We start from the raw sequence: 21,980 nt of genomic DNA, 5'->3' as shown, positions 1-21,980 counted from the left end.
CAATGTGACGGAGCTGTCAGATTAGCGGCAGTTTCCGCTATAACTAGAGGAAGCAACGAGACCATGACGCAGTCTCCCAAAAACGCATCCACTCACCACGCACAAATAACACAAGCACTGAAGATGCTAATGTTGATAGCTATAAACGCACATTAAAACCAAGTTGTCATAGATGGCATAAAATAAATCAATTACAATGATTTTGAAACCGCCGAAAGTTCGAGACCCTCAAATGCAGCTGTACACTTTGGCGAAAAAAAGATAAATCACATAACCAATATGTGTACACTCACCTAAGAGTCCTCAATTATCTATTCGGGATATAAAACAATGACACAAAGATAGGGTCGTTTCGCTGTATCATTTTACAGTTTTCATATGTTAACTAGCATACTGTTTTTATATACATGAAAGTCTTGACATCTGGTAATGGAATAATTGAATAATTTTAACTCTTTATGTTTATTGAACAAATAATAAAAGCAATAAAAAGAAGAGAGAGATAGAGAAGTATATAAAGGTTCCAACCAAGCGCTCAACTCCAGGCAGACGTGTCGAATAAAATTGCCATTATTCTAGACACATTTTAGAAATTGGTACTTTGTGTATTGACTTTGTCATTAAAGCAGTGATGCGTGAAATGAATTCAAACGTCGGCGATCATCACGAAATACTGCATGCGTTTTTAACAGAGAAGAGTTTTCATAAATCTTCCAAATTTGTACCTGTAATCTACCCCATACAAAACAGATATGTCCTCGTTATTACAATATAAGTCACTAAATACAACATTCCTTTGAAATTCTCACTGAACGGGGCATTACACAAGTCAGCCATACCTTTTATACCTGAGAGATAAGTAGAATCTAATTACAGGTACGTACACAGGTGAGGTTTAATTTCCAGCCGTATGTGATCTAGAAGCTAACTATTACACCCGCTAGTCAAACCCTAGTCCTCGTTCAGCTTTATCTGTCCGGGATTTCACGGCCGCGGTTGAGCAATGCAAGCGGCCCAAAGTTGGCTGTACGTCAGCGGTACTGGGGTATTGATTTTTACGTCACCAGTGACCAGACAGTAAAGGACAGGAAACAGTAATGCCTACCGGGTATGTGTATGGTCGGGTATCACAATACGCTATTCCCTAATACGTATTCCAGTACACATCTAACCGACTCTACACATTACTCACACAAGAGATGTTGGATTTACACCAAAACGCCAAGGAAATGAAAAGAACTTTCGAGTCGGGATGTTTTTTGGATTAATACTGCGGTTTTGTGCGTGTGAACCGAAAAAGTAATATTTTCCCTTTGATTTAGTTGTGCCTGCGGTATCTTTTTTTTCAATTATGAAAATCGGATGATAGAAACTATATAGATGTACATTCAGCATCAATATGCAGAAATTTATTCAAAAACGATTTCCAACTTACGTATGGTGACATTTGAGAATCTGGACAAACCCATCGGGATAACTCGACAGCTATGGCATTAAAGTACGGTCCTTATTTGTGTTTATACATGGAATTCTGATGTGTATATTGGAACTTTATCCGTGATTTTAGTACACAGGTAAGTTGTATTAAATCGGATGTTTATCTGTTGATCACTTAAAGATAAAATTGTTCTAAGTAGGTACCCGATATATCGCACTCCGAAAATCGAGCTGATTGTGGTCTGTTATCAGTACTCCCAAAAAGGGACGCGAGCATACAAGACCTTTGTACTTCATGTTGTACTAAAATTATGAACGCGCTAAAGGTACATAAAATAATTTTGAAATCAACATAACCATACATGAAAATAGAAAATATAAAAAAGCGTTCTTAATGGCAAGAGGAAATGCACCGCTATCCCTTTTTCTAAACAAAGTTCAACCTGTTTCCTAAATAAAATATTATTTTCTAAAAATGACAAAATGTTACAATTTCAACCGCCATGATATTGGAGCTATATTTCGACACCTTTAAACATAGACTGGCAAATTATCTATTGATAGAAGATAGAATCATATTTGTTGTTCTTTTCTCTAGATAGCCGGGTTTCCTCTAAGACCAAAGCTATGCACATGTTTAATAGAATGGCAATATGATATTTCTCTCCATTGTTAGTATAATGTGACTGGGTAGGGTGTGTTGCTCGGTATCTTTGTCGACATGTCCTAGTGGAGTAGCGCTATAAAATGGACAGGAGTTCCACTATTTTCTGACAAAGGCCGTCCTTATGGGTTAACATTGCTGTTGATAAGACGTTAGAGCATACTTAACAAACAAACCAATTATCAACAATAAAACCAAATCCTGAACAAGCCTTACATTCACAAAGGTAAGTAGAGACATCAAAACCTTTGATCCCTTTAAGTTACCATTCGGTCACATAGAATGATGTCCTTACATGTCGAATCAAAGCTGTTGTTTAAGTTATCATTCGGTCACATAGAATGATGTCCTTACATGTCGAATCAAAGCTGTTGTTTAAGTTACCATTCGGTCACATAGAATGATGTCCTTACATGTCGAATCAAAGCTGTTGTTTAAGTTACCATTCGGTCACATAGAATGATGTCCTTACATGTCGAATCAAAGCTGTTGTTTAAGTTACCATTCGGTCACATAGAATGATGTCCTTACATGTCGAATCAAAGCTGTTTGTTTAAGTTACCATTCGGTCACATAGAATAATGTCCTTACATGTCGAATCAAAGCTGTTGTTTAAGTTATCATTCGGTCACATAGAATAATGTCCTTACATGTCGAATCAAAGCTGTTGTTTAAGTTATCATTCGGTCACATAGAATAATGTCCTTACATGTCGAATCAAAGCTGTTGTTTAAGTTATCATTCGGTCACATAGAATAATGTCCTTACATGTCGAATCAAAGCTGTTGTTTAAGTTATCATTCGGTCACATAGAATAATGTCCTACATGTCGAATCAAAGCTGTTGTAGTTATAGTTATCATAATAGAATCCTTACATGTCGAATCAAAGCTGTTGTTTAAGTTATCATTCGTTAGAATAAGTTATCATTCGGTCACATAGAATAATGTCCTTACATGTCGAATCAAAGCTGTTGTTTAAGTTACCATTCGGTCACATAGAATAATGTCCTTACATGTCGAATCAAAGCTGTTGTTTAAGTTATCATTCGGTCACATAGAATAATGTCCTTACATGTCGAATCAAAGCTGTTGTTTAAGTTACCATTCGGTCACATAGAATAATGTCCTTACATGTCGAATCAAAGCTGTTGTTTAAGTTACCATTCGGTCACATAGAATAATGTCCTTACATGTCGAATCAAAGCTGTTGTTTAAGTTACCATTCGGTCACATAGAATGATGTCCTTACATGTCGAATCAAAGCTGTTGTTTAAGTTACCATTCGGTCACATAGAATGATGTCCTTACATGTCGAATCAAAGCTGTTGTTTAAGTTACCATTCGGTCACATAGAATGATGTCCTTACATGTCGAATCAAAGCTGTTGTTTAAGTTACCATTCGGTCACATAGAATAATGTCCTTACATGTCGAATCAAAGCTGTTGTTTAAGTTACCATTCGGTCACATAGAATAATGTCCTTACATGTCGAATCAAAGCTGTTGTTTAAGTTACCATTCGGTCACATAGAATGATGTCCTTACATGTCGAATCAAAGCTGTTGTTTAAGTTACCATTCGGTCACATAGAATAATGTCCTTACATGTCGAATCAAAGCTGTTGTTTAAGTTACCATTCGGTCACATAGAATAATGTCCTTACATGTCGAATCAAAGCTGTTGTTTAAGTTATCATTCGGTCACATAGAATGATGTCCTTACATGTCGAATCAAAGCTTTTGTTTAAGCAATTTTAGCCGAATTCATAAAGGAATAAATCTTCAGTTTAGTTTGAGTTCAAGACATACTCCATGTAAATAATTACATAATACTGATCAGCTTTCTGAGAACTCTATGTACTTTGGTAAATGCATGTTTTAAGGTTTTATGTACTGATTATCAAATGTTCAGGTTATCTTTTAAGTTACAGGGTCATTTTTAAAGGTCTTTAGTTGTCACGCTATAGAGACAGTCACGCAAAACATTGAAGAACAAAATAATTAATAAATACATTCAGAAAAACCCACCATCAATCCAAATCATTTATTAGGTTATAGTACATTAGCATTCTTAATTAATAGGAAGTTACGAATCACAAATTACCTACAAATATTAAGTACGAATTACTTAATAATGATTCACTTAATCGTCTTCCACTGATATCTTTGGGAGGATGTTAAAAACGTTAACTGACACAGAAATGCAATCAAGTGAAATTGGAATTATATTAGGCCTACCTTAAATTTTTGTTCTGTTATCACGTGATCCTGTCAAGGCTAGAAATTGTATACACCTGAGTCAGAACATCATACTAAATATTGTTTTGTTTTCATGAGAGCCTGTGTCACTATACATTTCCACTGTCAATTCAGCGTCAATAATTTATCTAAGGATACTTTCCTTATCAATGTGCTATTATAGGAAAAAATTCATTTTCACAAGCGCCTGTGTAAATGTATAGTTTTCTATATCACAAGATCCCGTGTCAGTGTAGAAATCTAAGTACATTCATGTATTACATGATTACAGGATCGTGTAGCCCTGCAGGTAGGGCGCACGAATTATACATGCTGCCCCTATTACATGGTCATACAAGGCGACTAAATTTAGGATACGAATTATCTTTTCTTTCTTCCTACCTTACTTTTTCCTCCTAACGTCTCCCTTGACAACACCTCACATTAGGTCTTTGGTTTAACGGTCACCCTTGTGAGGATGGCTCTGGTTTTTTCCCCTGGCCGAGACACATCATATCCTATAGCAGTGGTAGTTTCTGTTCCTGCTCACAGGGTGTAGGATGACTGATTCCGTTGTCAGTATAATGTGACCGGGTGGGATGTACGTGTTGCTTGGTGTTTTCGGCGGTGTGCTTCAGTAATATATAGCACTATAAAAAGATCAAGATTTCCACTATACAAGAAGAGTTTCACTATAGAGTTCCTTAAATACCCACTATACAAGAAGAGTTTCACTATAGAGTTCCACTATACAAGAAGAGTTTCACTATAGAGTTCCACTACACAAGAAGAGTTTCACTATAGAGTTCCACTATACAAGAAGAGTTTCACTATAGAGTTCCACTACACAAGAAGAGTTTCACTATAGAGTTCCACTATACAAGAAGAGTTTCACTATAGAGTTCCACTACACAATAAGAGTTTCACTATAGAGTTCCACTATACAAGAAGAGTTCCACTATACAAGAAGAGTTTCACTATACAAGAAGACACAAGACGAACCTACATGCAGAACAGCGCATACATTGGACCTTCCTTACATATTCACATTTTCACTGCGGTCCAACTACGTAACATTACCAAGCGCAGCTGGCAGGCATATAGACTATGACCTTCAATCGCTTATTATGACGTTATTATCATGGTGACGTCACAATTGTCGTGCCAGCTATCACGGAAAACGGCTGTTCAAATGCATGGCTGTTCCATCCTTGACGATAACGAATGATTAATTCATTATAGATGCAAAATTCCTTAATATGTCAACATCAAATTATAACCAAATGTAAATATAAGCATTGAACATCTATCAGTTGGCATTCATAGCCAATATGAATGTCAATGAACAGAGGCAAATCCAACATGAAGCGCTTTGGCGCGCTTCATGGAATATGTCTCTGTCAAGTTGGTATTTATATTGACTATGAATGCCAACTGAAAGACGTTCAATGCTTAAATCACCATGGCTGTTAATAGGACGTTAATTAATAAAATAAACAAACAAATAAAATATGTGTCAATATAACAAGATCCTGTGTTATTGATTTGTATTATCATATTTTTTTCGATCACAAACATCTGTGTTCCTTGTCAAGATAGAATGTTCATGTAACAGTACACATGCCATATTATCGATCCTATAAATGGTTTTAATAAGCATTAATCGTTGGCTAGCAAACTTAATTGTAATGCAAATACTGAATAGTAACATTAACGCGTACTTTTTATTTTCACAATGAAAAAAAACTTCAGATTTTAGGTATCAGTATCACTAATAAACCGCAGTGTGTGTTATTATAATAAAAATGACAATAAAGCTCAAGCATTTAGTCGGATCAACAATTCATATCCCTGTACATATACATATTTAATATAAAAGCACAATGCATGTAAAATACACCGTATGATATCACTTGTTGCTGCATTCATGTGTATATAAATACTTCAGTAAAGCTGACGTCACTACCTTCGGTGATGAAAGTAGACCGATTTTCAACATCACAATGAACGTGGTATCAAGATCCTGAAGTCAAACATTTGGCTTTGAATTTTGTTTTATTAAATATCTTTAATAATACTGGCTCAAAATTGAATTTCGTTGGCGAATTATGATGTACATGTATTACATTCTGAAAGAAAGGGAAAATATCAGCATCGTATTTCATACAAAATGTCTCTTAAATGCTTGAGTATTAGAATATATATTTTAATGATTGGTTGTAAATTAATACTTTGAAAAATCCGGTGCCATTTAAATAAATATTTAAGACTGAAAATTCTGACGTCATTTAATACTATGATCTCTAAAAGCTGATGTCATTTTACTTGAGACTTTAATCTTAAATAATTATATGCTAGTATAATTTTAGTCTCTAAAATCTGACACTACTTGACATTTTGGTCTTCAAAATCTGATGTAATTTCACATTTTCGTCACTTAATTATAATGTCAGTTAATATTTTGGTGTTACACATTTGATGCCAGCAAACATTTTGGTTTTTATAAATTGATTTCAACAACACGTCGTAGTCTTCAAAACATTTTTTTATGTAATTTTAATATTTTAGATTTTTATTCTGTTCTCTCTGTACATCAATCTGAAATAACCTTACATTACGTGCGCTCGAGACTTTTGTTTTGTTCGTTTTCACATAACGTGGATTTCATATAATGCATTAATCAAACACTATTAAAAGCACCAGCCTTTTCTGCGCAACACTGTACATCCGTCACGTTTTCAGAAAAGTAAACCCACATAAAAAAGCAGATGTATTCATCATCAATTATTGCCATGGACACGTGATAGGAAAGTGATAGTGTAAGTTGTATAGCTAATAGTACATATTGATTTTTTTTCATAAATAAATAATCCCAAATTTAAAATGCTGAACCATTACCGTATTGCGTAAACATCAATGATGAAAATCATTTTACGTATGGCTTCATTTCCCTGCCAAGGTATGATTAATTGTACTTAGATGTTTGTAATTACGAAATCGCATTACATTATACAATATAGAATGATTAAACTCAATAATAGGAAAATAAATAAAGTAAGAAATTCGGTATCACTAAATTCAACAATAAAACACATAATTAATAATGGTTTATACGGTTGTAAATTTGATAAATATAAAGTGATAACAGACATAAAAGTGTCAATATTGGAACATATCAGTAAATATTGGAAAACGCCTTGGGAAGGCACATATCGACTAGTTTCGCGCTAAAGGCGGCCATTTTCCAATATCAAAATATGAGGTTTCAGAATATCCATGTGTTTATATTTAGCATATTGATGATAATATTTGCGAAAAGAACTTTTTCAATCGCAGTAGATTTTGTTTGTTTGATTAATTAACATTCTAACAGCCAGGATCATGTAAGGACGGCCTGCCGACACGGTATGCATGTGTTGCCTGTATGAAGTGCGGGGGAGTGTTTTGGGAGACTGGTGTATATTCATGTTGTGTCTTCTTGTAAAGTGGAACTCCTGTCCTGTTTATAGTACTATGTTACTGAAACATGCTGTCGAAGACACCATGCAAACACCCGCCCGATCACATTATGCTGACAACGGGCGAACCAGTCGTCCCACTCCCTTATACTGAGAGCTAAGTCAAGGAAGACGTTTGGAAGAAGAAAGTAATGTAGGAAGAGAGAAAAGATAAGGTCCTTTTAGTCGCCTTTTACGATCATGCAAAAGGGGTAGCAGGTATAATTCTAACGCCTCACATGTAGAGCCATCGCAGTAGATACTAACGTTATTGTTAAATAACATTGTATTTTGGACCTGGGAGATCGTGACATGTTTTTTCTGTATAGAAGTAAATGTATGTGTGCGGTATACATGTAAATGATATTCGGAGGGTGACTTTACATCTGTATGTTTTATGTGTGATGTGTCTAAAGGTATATATGCATGTACTTATTCTCTATTAAAATGTTAACTTCGGTATTTTAGTAATTTGCATATATGAATGACTTTAGAAGCTAACAGTGACAGTAGAAAAACAACCTGCAATATAGTTTGTTATTGGAGATAAAACGTAATGAACAAGACGAGAGAGGAATATATCTTTAAACGTTTAGTATAGTCAGAGGGAATTCATTACTGCATTTATTATTTCAAACTTGACGAGATTTGTCCACAAATACCCATTCGCAAGTCAAACCCAATGTTTATTGTCCTTCTTGCCTTACTTGCATCCAAAGATATTTGTATATATCAAATGTCAGTTCCGCTTTTATAAGGTTTTAACCTAAATAATGAATCATAAACCCAATGAAAACATTTCTGGTATGCGTAACGCTAACATGTGGTATTACGGTGTGTATCAATGTTATTGTAAGCTTATTGGAGGTGGAATGGATTTAATGGTTCACATTTCAGTCTTTATCAGGTCGCCCTGATCTCAATGGGAAGGTTATAGCTAGGATTTGGTTGCAATCTATAGCAAACATAACCTCTATTACAAACAAGCATTGGGGTTAACACAGGGACATGGTGATCAATCATCCGTAAAACAGCGACACGCTTATCAATCATCCATGTTGATCAATCATCCATATCATAGGGACATGGTAATCAATCATCCGTAACACAGAGACGCGCTGATCAATCATCCATAACACAGGGACATGGTAATCAATCATGCATAACACAGAGACGCGCTGATCAATCACCCATAACACAGAGACGCTCTGATCAATCACCCATAACATAGAGACGCGCTGATCAATCATCCATAACACAAGGACGCACTGATCAATCATCCATAACACAGGGACATGGTATTCAATCATGCATGACACAGGGACTTGCTGATCAATCACCCATAACACAGAGACGCGCTGATCAATCATCCATAACACAGGGACATGGTAATCAATCATGCATAACACAGGGACGCGCTGATCAATCATCCATAACACAGGGACATGGTAATCAATCATGCATAACACAGACGCGTGATCAATCACCCATAACAAGAGACGCGGACCTATGAGACGCGTGATCAATCATCCATAACACAAGGACGCACTGATCAATCATCCATAACACAGGGACATGGTAATCAATCATGCATAACACAGGGACGCGCTGATCAATCATCCATAACACAGGGACATGGTAATCAATCATGCATAACACAGGGACGCGATGATCAATCACCCATAACACAGGGGCGCGCTGATCAATCACCCATAACACAGAGACGCGCTGATCAATAACCCATAACACAGGGACATACATTTGTATCATTATTGTTAGCATTGGTAGATTTTTTATACATATTGTAAGTATTTCATGATGAATCAGATTGATTATCAATGACCAGGTAGTTTTAAGATCTGGGAATAAGTTAGAGTGGGTTTACAATAGGTTTTACATAATAAGTTAGAGTGGGTTTACAATAGGTTTTACATAATAAGTTAGAGTGGGTTTACAATAGGTTTTACAGATAAGTTAGAGTGGGTTTACAATAGGTTTTACAGAATAAGTTAGAGTGGGTTTACAATAGGTTTTACAGAATAATTCCGAACGTTCGTATTTCTAATTAAAATGCAGCTATTTCCACTTAGGTTTAATAACACAACACACATACAGGTAAGATGGTGTCCTACAGGGTGAAACAAAAATATATTGGATCATGAACAAATGTACACATTGGTTGGGGTAATAATACATATAGAGTTCTGTAGGACGTTGTAAGAATACATCCGTTGGGTAGCTTTATTTTTAACCGAAAACATACTCATGATTTTGTTCTCATTCCCTTTTGAGTAATCAGGACCATGAGTTGGAGGAATAGTTGATATTTAGACTAATAGTAGACTTTGTCTTTGATATTTTGTTTTTCATAGTTATTTTTTTCTCGTCTATTTTATTTAAGTCAGTAGAGCCACATATGGCTAGTTAAAATGTCAAATGAAATATCTATTTCAATACCATTTTGTCTTATGTACGATTAGGTGTCGGAGAGATACATTTATATGATGTCAGACACTATCACCACTCAGAATCCACGACCACATTAACAAAGTTCAAGTGTTTTTGTTTGATTACTTAACGTCCTATTCACAGCTATGGTCATGTAAGGACGGCTTCCCATGTATGTGGTGTGTTGCATGTATGTTGTGCGAGGTGCGTGTTTTGGGAGTTTTGGGAGAATGCGGTATATTCATGTTGTGTCTTTTTGTATAGTAGAACTGTTGCCATTTTTATAGTGCTATATCACTGAAGCATGCCGCCGAAGACACCAAGCAACACACCCCACCCGGTCACATTATACTGACAACGGGCTAACCAGTCGTCCCACTCCCAGTGTGCTGAGCGCTAAGCAGGAGCAGAAACTACCACTTTTATAGACTTTGGTGTGTCTCGGCCAGGGGACAGAACCCAGAGCCTTCCTCACATGGGCGAACGCTCAACTCAAGGCCAAAAGTGAGGCGGTGCCAAGGGAGGCATTAGGAAAGAAAAAGTCAGTTAGGAAGGAGAGAAAAGATAAGATCCTAAATTTAGTCGCCTTTTACGATCATGCAATAGCGACAGCAGGAATAATTCTAACGCCCTACCTGCAGGGCAGACAAAGTTCAAGTACGTTTTATCTGTTAAGTGGTGCCAAGATAACCAAATATATTATTACAACGTCCTACAGAACTCTTACACTTGTATTTTTCTGTATAACTACTTACAAACGGCATACGTGTATACAGCATGTATATTATTGATATATACATGTGTGATTACGACAATACAGGTCTTTTTACAACAGATTCTGTTATATCATGCTGACAAGCCTAACGTAGATTATTTATCTAAGAGATATTCGTAGATAGATTCGCGGTAAAGAGCCCGATATAAGACATTGTGTGTACAACAGCTTAAACTAAAGTGTGCCTTTAAATACACTGTACACACATGTCGGGTATAAATAGATAAAAGTTTTGTAAGTCTAGTGACGTCACAAGCCGGAAGTTCCTGATATACAGATTATCTTGTCGTTTATAAGTACAGTGAGTGACGTCATTGAAACAAGAGTAGTAGCATATGTATGATGACAAGTATAACTTGAAGTGTTTGATTTTGAATAAGTTGTTAATTCCTGTTAAACATTTAGTGAAAACATGTGAAAATGGTATTTACAAAACTTAATATCTCTTATGTATATAATGGGTTGTTATGGCATTATAGTACAATAAAGTATTCATATTTAAAGGTTTTTTTTTTAATTTTCTATTGAATTAAACTATCCTATCGACTTCTGACTAATGTATAATTAACAGTCATAGTGCCAACTTTCTCGTGAAATACATTTCAGTATGTTGTTTATGGAATTGAATAATTATATAGGTAACAAAACGATAATGATTTACGACCACTTGGTAAGAAAAATATTTTGCATGAAAATATTTTTATGGTCAGCTGTATATTGTATGCTATTCAGAACATCCAGCTTTTTCTGGGCTCCTGGTAATTTTAGAACATCCAAAGGCCACTGATTGAACATGTTTTCATTACTGAAGTCCTAATTAATCAAAAGACTAGAATGTGAATGAGATGTTGATCTTTGGTCATTAGGGCCACATCAACTGAATCTTTAACAAATTCTGTTTTCAAACGATTTAAGATCCCAGATTAAGTCGTCCTTTAAGAGCATGTAATGGGACAGCAAGTACAATCATAACACTGTACCATCAACCTTTCATGAAACAAACTTTAATTACTTAAAAATGCCTGTTTTACCTAAGTTTGTTTTATGACAGAATCTCAAGAAAAACCTATATTGAAGTAAATATGTTTGAGTTTTATCTAATGCCCCGCTATATGATCGTGAAAGGCGACTAAAATTGGGTTGTTGATATTGTGGCTACCTACAGTGTACATCAAAGTACTTTCATTTTAACCATTTGATAGCTTGAAATTGATGTTTTATTACTGCATGTGAATCTTGACATAATAACTTGTTTAATATTATTTCTTTATTCCATAATTAAATGGACAAATTAGGTCTACAATGCATCTTCTGTTTTTGTCCATACTGAAAACCTTATTTATTCCCATTACTCAGTCCACGTGACCTTTGGATGCAATTATCTTAACCAGGAGGTCATGTCAGAATCCTGATTTTGTTTTGTTTATTAATTTAACGTCCATTGAACAGGCAGTGTCTTTTAAGGCCGTGTATGTGGTGGGTGAATTACGAGGTGTGTGTTTTGGGAAACTTTAGCAACTTCATCTGTGTCTACTTATATAGTGGAACTTTTGCCTCCCAATCGGTCACATTTTACTGACAAAGGACGAAGCAGTCGCCTCTTTTCCTTAATGCTGACTGCTAAACAGGAGCATAAAAACTACCACTTTTATAGACTTTGGTGTGATTCGGCCAGAGGACAGAGTCTACCAAAAGTGATGCGGTGTCGAGAGAGACGTTAGGAAGAAGAAAGTTTGGAAGACGTCAAAAGATAAGATCCTAAATTTAGTCGCCTTTTACGTCTTGCAATAGGGGCATCAGGAACAATGTCTAACGCCCCACCAGGACCATGTTAAAACAATGCTAAACATCAATCTCAATCTATCAAATCGTTGTAAATTGTGACCATGATTGTACCTGACGCTCTTGTCGGAAAATCGACTAAATTTAAGATCGTGACTTTTCTATTCTTCCTAACTTACTTTTTTTTAATGGCACCGCCTTACGTTTGGCCTTCAGTTCAGCGCCCTTCTCTGTGAGAAAGGCTATGGGTCCTGTCCCCTGGCCAAGGAACACCATAGTTTATAAAATTGGTAGTTTCTTATCCTGCCTAGCGTTCAGCATAAGGAGTGGGGCGACTGGTTGCCCGTTGTCACTGTACTGTGATATGATGGAATTCGCTTGCCCGATGTCGTCGGCGGCATGATAACATTATGAATAAGGCAGGGGTTCCAAGGAGACAACACGAAAATACTGCAGTATTCCAGAACTTACAGGCATCCACGTACCACAACACGTTACACACATGGGAGGCCGTCCTTACATGACAATGGCTAATGATAACAAATCTAAGCCATACGTTGTAAAATGATTAAAGTGCTGCACTAGAGGACTGTGACCTACTTATCTAATTTTCCATCTGTTTAATGAACTGAAATCCACAAACCCATTTTAACAGACAAAACTGCAATACATATTTCTAACCTAATATTAATTGATTAGTATTAAAGCACCAAAAACATCCATTTCCTCCGCTTCACCTCTGAAATGACCATGAGCTCAAAACAAATAAGAAATTCTGAATAGCATGCACTATGCAGCTGACCCTAAGGTATTTTTGTGCATAATATTTTGCTTATCACTGCTTGAGTGACCGTAAAACTGTCCAAATGCATTCGCTTTATGCACCAATGAAACTTTTGGAAAAAAAATCAACTTATATACAGAACATCCATAGTTTAGTTACAACGGACTAATATTTAGTTGAACCCCTTTTAAATCATATAAATGAAATACCATGCTTGATGAGATGTGTTTTTGCTTTCCACTATATTCAACCAGGGTCCTGCCTACTTTGGTTTTATGATGTCTGACCGTTTATCTGTTATTTAACTGTTTTTAGGAAAACAATATGACGGAAAAAGTTAAAAACGAGGTTCGTCAGTCAACGTCCCGGCTACACGAATGTGACGAAGAAAAGGTGAAGAGAATTTTGACGGCCGACCGTGGATTGATACAGTTCGAGGGTTGTGATGAGGAACTTGGACTACGTAATGTAAGTAATTTACATCGTACTATCAGTGAGATGGCTTTTGTAAGCATACACTTATGTTAAAACGTGCAAACCCCATAATACAGGTGATGTATTTGTAAGTGTATTATTTTAAGTTTTATTTTATATAAATTTTGTTCGGACCTAAACTACCAAACAGTTTAAAATATATTACATTGTAAATCATAAAACGCCAATACGAGTATTGTACAGCCGTTTAAAGCCTGGGTACAGTTTACTAACATAACACTAGGATTACTGTGGCAAAGCTCACAGTTGTCGATTATTTATTTAATACTCTGACATTCGTAATCACTTACACCGCACGATAATATGAGGTAACTTGGTATAGCGTATTGTGTTAATTTGAAACCGTTAAAGGTTAATATTTCATTGAAAATATTGAAGTAAAATAAAAATAAAATAATTAAACAAAACAGGTACCAAATATACTTGCATGCTTTACTTTATGTCATACCTCAAACACTTTTATTGTTACAAGGAATAGAGCTTTCTATTTCATAATAAAGATGAGTTACACGTACAGCTTGATGCACACATTATGTTTTAGATCAGCTTTTACACTATGGGGTGTTGGGTCACTGGTTTGCTGCCAAGTATAATGTGCCAAGTGGGTGTGTTTTCGAATCCTTATTCGTATATTGCAGTGAGATAGCACTATACAAATGGCGAGAATTCTATTTTCACAAACATAACATGACCGAACCGCGGCCTCCAAAACATACAGACACACAACACAGCCAGTCATATAACAATGTACTCAATTATCACTTTTGCAAATACTTATAAGTTAATAAATGAGTATTTGTCCATAACAAATGACTATTTCTCCTCCCGATATTCTTCCATCTTTCCCTTTTCTCCTTCTTTCTTATAATTTTTTTTTCATATGTATATATATTTTGTATTCACTGTATGTGTAATACATACATATGTTTAAAATCAAACTCACAATACATCGCATACGGATAGGTTGTCCATAATGTATCTTAGTTGTTAACTTGACGTTTAGGATACCCAGCTGAACCACCGAGCTAACGCTATGTGTTTATCTTGCATATTTAGTACATCCGTGTCAGCGACGATGGAAATAAGGAGGGACCTGGACCCCTTGACGCTGTCCTCAAATCTCTGATGACGGAGTGGAACCTTAAAACCCCAAACCTTCTTATTTCTGTGACTGGCGGGGCGAAAAGTTTTCAGGTGAAAACGCAGCAGAGAACCGCCTTCAGGAGAGGTCTCATCAAACTAGCTAGAACTACTGGTATGTATACAATGTACTCATTAAATTATATGTTTTTTGTCGGATGGTATATTATCTAAGTGAAAAGCCCGAGGATAAGCAAGGTGTTTTATCATTTTTCTCATCTCTGGACGTTTTGATTGCAGTATGTCCGTGCCCAACATAAAGCTATCCTGTTTTCTCATTAAACTATTAAAAGGGATTCTCCAAAATTTACCGTAGAACGATTGTTAACGGAATTGTTACCGTTCGTGTCCTTTGTAGTCATAATTCAAATGGCTTTAAAATAGTGGATGAACAACTCCCCGATGCTATTACTGTTTTAAGTAAACAGTAAATGGTAAATGAGTTAATTTTCAATCACATTGTGACGATTATATACTGTATCATTTTGTTTGATTGGTTTCCGAATCATTGCGATGAATTTCTCCTGTTCTCTAAACATTGGGTAGCAGTGTCATCTTGTTTGGTTATTTTCTCTATGAATGCCATTTCAGCATTCAAAAATGTCAATCTATGATTTAAACAATGGGAGGGATATGGATTTACCATTAATCTGTGATTCAGGTATACAAGAATTCAAAAACATATACATTTATTCAACGTAGTATATTGAAAACTATCAACATTTTAGCAACAATTAATGAAAAAGTACATCTGAAAAAATATCAAGCAAGCAGCAAATAGTTAAGACTAAATTGAATGTAAAAGCTAATAATACAACATAAATACATTAATAATTGTTTCTTTGTGATGAACTATACTTTTGTATTTTGTAGACCCGTGGATAATCAGTGGCGGAAGTAATACCGGAATTATGAAGGAAGTTGGTGAAGCGGTCCGAGATTTCAATCTAACCGCCAACTGCGGTCAGTCTATCGTTGCCATAGGGATTGCTACTTGGGGTGTGGTACAAAACCGTGAACATCTTAGACAATCAACACCAATGAATACAGTTGAAATGGAGAATACGAATAAAGTGACATCATCTATGAGTGATGACTTAAATCTGTCCAGAAGTTATAAAGTCGAACGCATTGCGAACAGGAATGAAACGTTCCTGAACCCAAACCACACACACTTTATACTAGTGGACGATGGGTCTGAACACCAGTTCGGAAAGGAAATAGCATTTCGAGCAGAAATAGAAAATGCAGTCGCCAACTTGAAAACTGACACAGGAAAAGGTACACATATTTTGAATAGCAGGGGGCTTAACTTTGAGGAAAGTATAGAACTTTCCTTAACTTCCGTTATTCTTACTATGGTAAATTTTAAGGATATCCTTAAATTAAGGATTGTTGGGGAGTTCGGCCCAGATTGACTATATTATAACGTTTCGTAGAATGTGTTACACAAAACTGTACATTTATGAGTTAGCAATGCATTGTCGCAGTAGCAAATCTATCCAGAATGTATTCAAACAATATTTATTGCATCTGTATTTGTTTCTTATTTTGATTATGCCTGCATAGATATTCTCTGAAATACTGCATATGGATTGCTGACGTAATCACATACTTCAAACGAATGGACATTGTTGCTCGAAAAGTCAGTTCGGATTCTGTAAACCAGATTTTAGTGTACTTCGTTGCCATTTATAAAACAAAAGTAATCCAGTATCCGAAGAATCTAAATGATATTCGAGATGAACTGCCAAGTGATAGGACGGGAGTTTATATTTTCCACATTGAATATTTTTAAGATGCTGTATCTGTGCCGGTAGTACTGCTGGTCGTAGAAGGTGGTCCGAATACCATAGAAACGGTGCTAAACGCTGTTTGTAAAAACACACCTACAGTTGTCGTCAAGGTAAGGACCATCAAAATGCACTAAAATGTTGACTAAAAGTCTAATTATGTTTCAGGTGGGTAGTATTGTTATCTGAGAATTCTAATATAATAATCATAATCTCCTTAAAATTCTTTATAATGTCAAATTAAATAAAACAGATATTTCATGTATTTTCGGAAATTGTCATGCTGTATTAGAATCATTTTATCTCTGAAGGGTTCCGGCAAAGCTGCAGATATCATAGCGTTTGCGTATGAACATGCCAGGGAGATAATCCAACATGGTCAGGAATCTGCTCGGGGAAGGTAAGAAAACTATTCTTAGATCAAATTGTGAGGAAACAAAATGAATGTACCCATCATTTCGCGATTTATCTTTAAAACGCTTATTGTTGTATTTTGAATGAATAACGTTTCATTTTCACAACGCCAAATCAAGAAGAGCTTTCAGGTTTTTATTTTACGGACACAAAAAAGTAAGAGCTCATTGACAAATTAATACAGTATAACTTGTCTAAACCGGATGTGAACGGGACCAGTCTATTTGTTCGGTTTATAAGGTGTCCGGTTTATAGAGGATAGAACCTTATGACAATATGTTCACATGGAAATCATCAGAAGATTTTTTTTTATTACAGCACAAACAGTTATTCTCATATATGTACATGGTATAACACATCCTACGTTTTCTTGGTTTCTGAGGTGTACATGTACGATCCATTTCTCTCGGTGTGCTACATTCAAATGAACTCTCAGAAGTTACGTGTATGTTTTATTGTTAGAATTGACCGTGAAAAGTATTCACAAATACAATGTACATGTAACAAAACCGTCTAATGAAAGTGAAAAGTTGTCACTATCTAGCCCTAAGTATACTGGGACAGGTAAATCCCCTTAGGCGCCTCATGATCAGTCCCATGTTGTGAAAACATTGTTACCGGTTTGCCCAAGTTAATTTTACAAAGAAAGGTATATTAACATTACCTAGACAGTTCCGGTTTTCAGAGTAGACAGGTTCCGGATTATGCAGGTTTTGAGTACTATAGTTTATTAAGAAATTTGCCGGGACCAAACAAATTAATCGGTATAGACAAGTTTCCGGTTTTTACAGTGTTCGGTTTAGACAAGTTATACTGTAATTGGAGTAATGCCAAAATAAATTCTGTCTTTGTACTCCATTATCAGCGATTGTATAGTGAACTATTTCTATACGTATTCATATAAAACTTTTTTTAATTGTGTAAAGTGTATTTTTCACCATATTGTAGTATCATTCTCAGCTTATTTAAACAAGTTATGTGGTTTTCAATAGATTTTCACACAGAGAACAAAAGGTAGATTTTTTCTATCATTAATGGCACATATAACTAATATAGTCTTACGTGCATTTTGATGCAATTGTATTTCAGCGTACAGTCGGTTTTGAGCATGTTATCGCAGTGATTGAATCGCGCATTAGTGATAATTGCAAACGCTTACAGAAAAAATTATATAGAGCCAAGGCATTTTAGATCAAATGGCTGTGGAAAAAAACACATAAATATGATTACCACTAAAATATGTATATTTACATTATCCATCAACTTGAATGGGGCTTCAGTTATATAAATTTCGATATCTTTTGTAGACCAGTCTCCGTCTTTGACGACTCTCTGAAATCAAAGATACAAGCGATGATTGAAGAAGAGGCGTGGATTGGTATTATCCTTGACGATGTTTGTAAAAATGTGGAAAAGTGTGTGAAAGAACGTAACTTAATTACAGTGTTCGATATCACGGCATCATCGGAGATTTCAAAGGGTATAGATATAGCCATACTGAAGGCTCTCATGAAAGGTGAGATATTATCATGTTAAGACCATCATAATATGTAATTTAATTAGGATCTTTGGCAAGTGTTCATGTCATATGAGATTTTATGAAAGAAGTACACGAAGTTTTTTTATTTATGCTAGCATTGGCCGTCAAAAATTAAAACTTCGAGACAAGTTTCATAAAATCTCGTATAAAATTAACACAAATTTAGGATACGCTTTATCACATACAAAAGTTTTACCAAATTAACGATTGCAATTTCGTAATTATCCTTTTAAAACATTGTAATAATAGTTTTGAGAAATTCGATTTAATTTCGCTTGTAACAATGTTAAGTTAGTTAGAAGTTGTAAGATGCTGTTAGATATTTGAGGTTAAATTCAGACAAATTCAACGTTATCGTTTTAAAGACAAAATGGTAATGAGTATATATCCTTCTGTATACAGTAAAGAGCGACAACTCCCTGAGCCAGTTAAAACTAGCATTATGTTGGAACAGGATAGACATAGCCAACAGCGAGATTATGCGGGATATGAGTGTAAGTATTAATCTGTGAGCAATTTAGAACATGCGGGATATGAGTGTAAGTATTACTCTGTGAGCAATTTAGAACATGCGGGATATAAGTGTAAGTTTTACGCATGGGTATAAATGTACATATATAGCGTTAATCTTTGTCAGGTTCAAACTACTACGAATTATGTTGTCAAATCGGGACTGAAATCCGCTTTTATTATGCTTAATATCATAAATTCACTTTGTAACGTTAAAAATATTTGTTTCCATAGCGACAGAGCCTAGAAATAGCCCTCGCTGACAACGACATGATAATGTCTGCATTAGGATTAGATAGGGTAGATTTCATGGACCTTTTCCTGGACAACGGAGTGGACATCAACGCCTTCCTTACGGCCAAACGTCTGAAGCAACTCTACCACCAGGTGGGCAATTTCTAAGACAATGATTTTTTCAACATTGCTATTGATAATTCGGAAAAAATTGGCCACTCTGATTATAGTTTCAATGAAATGTAAAAACGTAGCACAAGGACCTGCTTCTACCTCTTTTTTTAGCTTGTAGGAAAGCAACAGTAATATTGACTCCCGAATACCACATATATACAGTTATATATGCGGGTAAAAAAATCATGATTTTGAATAAAATGGGGTTTTAAGCTGTTGTTAATTTGAATGTATATATAATTAATTTCTTTTTCAGGTTTCTGCAAATAGTATTTTGAGGACGGTTATGAAGAAATCGAAGACAAACTTTGACATAAACTCTGACGTAAGTTCACTTGTAGCTCAGTCTCCTTTATTTACATTATATTATGTAATGTTTCCAATAGCTTTCTCCTTTTTGAGTCACCAACTTGAGTTCTACTCTATATACTAGCAACCTCTATTTATCGCTTGTGTAATGGGGGAAGTATATCTGATGACTATCAATGTATTATTATGTCACCAATGATCAGACTTTGTATTATTGCATTGTTTCTACAGGATTGTTTGGTGAAGGTAGGAGAATTAATCCACATTCTGTTGGGGGATTTTTACGACGTTCTATCTGTGTACAAGAAACCAGATGACAGGAGAAGTTCTAAGTCTTCACTGGGACAAAACAACAAAGCATTCCAAAGACAACACAGTAGTCTCGGCTCTGAGCAAAGGACGCGCAAAATATCTCAAACACAAATGCTGCAAACAGAAAATCAAGTTGGAACTAAAGACATTCCGGATATTAACGGCGTCGACAAAAAAGTTGCATCATCTAATCATGTCTTCCAGAACAAGATTGACGTTGATACCAAAGGTGATTCTCCAGTGAGAAAACCTCCTCCTCGTATACCTTCTATGCGATCTGCCGTTCGGAATTTGGTTTCAGTAAAAGGAACCCTGGAAGGGATCCATAGGTTTGAAAATCCTAATCTGCACTTATTTCTCTGGTGTGTGCTCACTAACAGACAGGAAATGGCAAAGCTGTTTTGGAAATATGGAACGGTATGAAGGGTTCACAATGATGGTCAACATAGTTCTCGCAACCTTTATGGTTTTTTTTTTTTTTAATTTTAAAGACTTGTATGATTTATGGTAGTGTTTCGAAAACTAATTTAGTTAAATTGATTTATATTTACTGACAAGTTGTATCTAAAATGAACCTATATGACTCTTAATTGTATAATAATATAATATTCAGTTAAAAGCTATGACCGCTTTGGAGCACGACAATGCATAGATAAATATATAGCACAAAGATTTTACACCGTAACGTGTTTCAATTAGTCCATTAGTACATGTTGATAAAGAAAACATTTCATGTCTTTAACACATTTGGATTTAAATATGAATGGTTTTGTCATTTTACGGCTTAAAGGACCACATCGCTGCAGCTTTGGTTGCACATGGAATCTTGAAACAGATGTCGATACTCATCGGAGATAAAGAGTCTGAGAAAATTCTTAAGCAAAATTCAGAGTAAGTTCTTACTTTGTTCAAAGTAAACTTTGAAGTTTTTCAGTCTTATCACTATGTAAACCACCATCTACCATCACTGATAGTAATATGAGGAAATGCCTAGTCTAAAATATGATTAAAATACTAGATGATTTTGCCATATTCATTACTGAAGTTTTAAAGAATCTTGGTCATCTCCTTTCTCAGTGAATTTTGTCAACTGGCTCTGAACATCCTCAATGAATGCCAGGAAAAAGATGAAAAGAAAGCCGCCGATTTGCTGATTCAGCGGATGGAGGAATGGGGTCATACCACCTGTGAACAAATCGCTATGAAGACGGACAACAAACACTTTGTCGCCCATGCAACATTTCAATCCTTATTGAGCTCGATGTGGATGGGCGAGTTATCTCCCTTGAATGGCTTGACCTGGGTAAGAATTAATGCATTTTATTCACATTCCATTGGATGGAAACTAAATGATTCTTTCCTAATGATACGTTCGCAAAGCTGATCATATTGCACATTTAGATAGCTATTCATAATTTACATATATCTAATCAAT

At 35.5% G+C, this 21,980-nt stretch overlaps 1 protein-coding gene across 2 annotated transcripts in view; it reads left to right on the top strand.

Moving 5' to 3' along the window:
- Nucleotides 1-948: 948 nt before the first annotated feature.
- Nucleotides 949-21,980, top strand: part of LOC138331923 (transient receptor potential cation channel subfamily M member-like 2) — a 33,942-nt gene continuing 12,910 nt past the window's right edge. Inside the window, exons 1-13 of one of the 2 annotated variants that reach the window (XM_069279788.1) lie at nucleotides 949-1,574; nucleotides 13,940-14,092; nucleotides 15,176-15,374; nucleotides 16,133-16,540; nucleotides 17,059-17,165; nucleotides 17,364-17,452; nucleotides 18,774-18,982; nucleotides 19,409-19,500; nucleotides 19,751-19,903; nucleotides 20,181-20,249; nucleotides 20,465-20,962; nucleotides 21,336-21,436; nucleotides 21,623-21,848. In XM_069279788.1, the coding sequence (XP_069135889.1) occupies nucleotides 13,949-14,092; nucleotides 15,176-15,374; nucleotides 16,133-16,540; nucleotides 17,059-17,165; nucleotides 17,364-17,452; nucleotides 18,774-18,982; nucleotides 19,409-19,500; nucleotides 19,751-19,903; nucleotides 20,181-20,249; nucleotides 20,465-20,962; nucleotides 21,336-21,436; nucleotides 21,623-21,848 (2,295 nt within the window). In that variant the 5' untranslated portion in view covers nucleotides 949-1,574; nucleotides 13,940-13,948. The remainder of the gene's footprint in view (nucleotides 1,575-13,939; nucleotides 14,093-15,175; nucleotides 15,375-16,132; nucleotides 16,541-17,058; nucleotides 17,166-17,363; nucleotides 17,453-18,773; nucleotides 18,983-19,408; nucleotides 19,501-19,750; nucleotides 19,904-20,180; nucleotides 20,250-20,464; nucleotides 20,963-21,335; nucleotides 21,437-21,622; nucleotides 21,849-21,980) is intronic. The other variant, XM_069279787.1, reaches the window with a different exon arrangement.

Source organism: Argopecten irradians, chromosome 9 (genome assembly GCF_041381155.1).
Source record: "Argopecten irradians isolate NY chromosome 9, Ai_NY, whole genome shotgun sequence".
NCBI lineage: Eukaryota > Metazoa > Mollusca > Bivalvia > Pectinida > Pectinidae > Argopecten > Argopecten irradians.
This window is presented reverse-complemented; position numbering and strand designations above follow the sequence as displayed.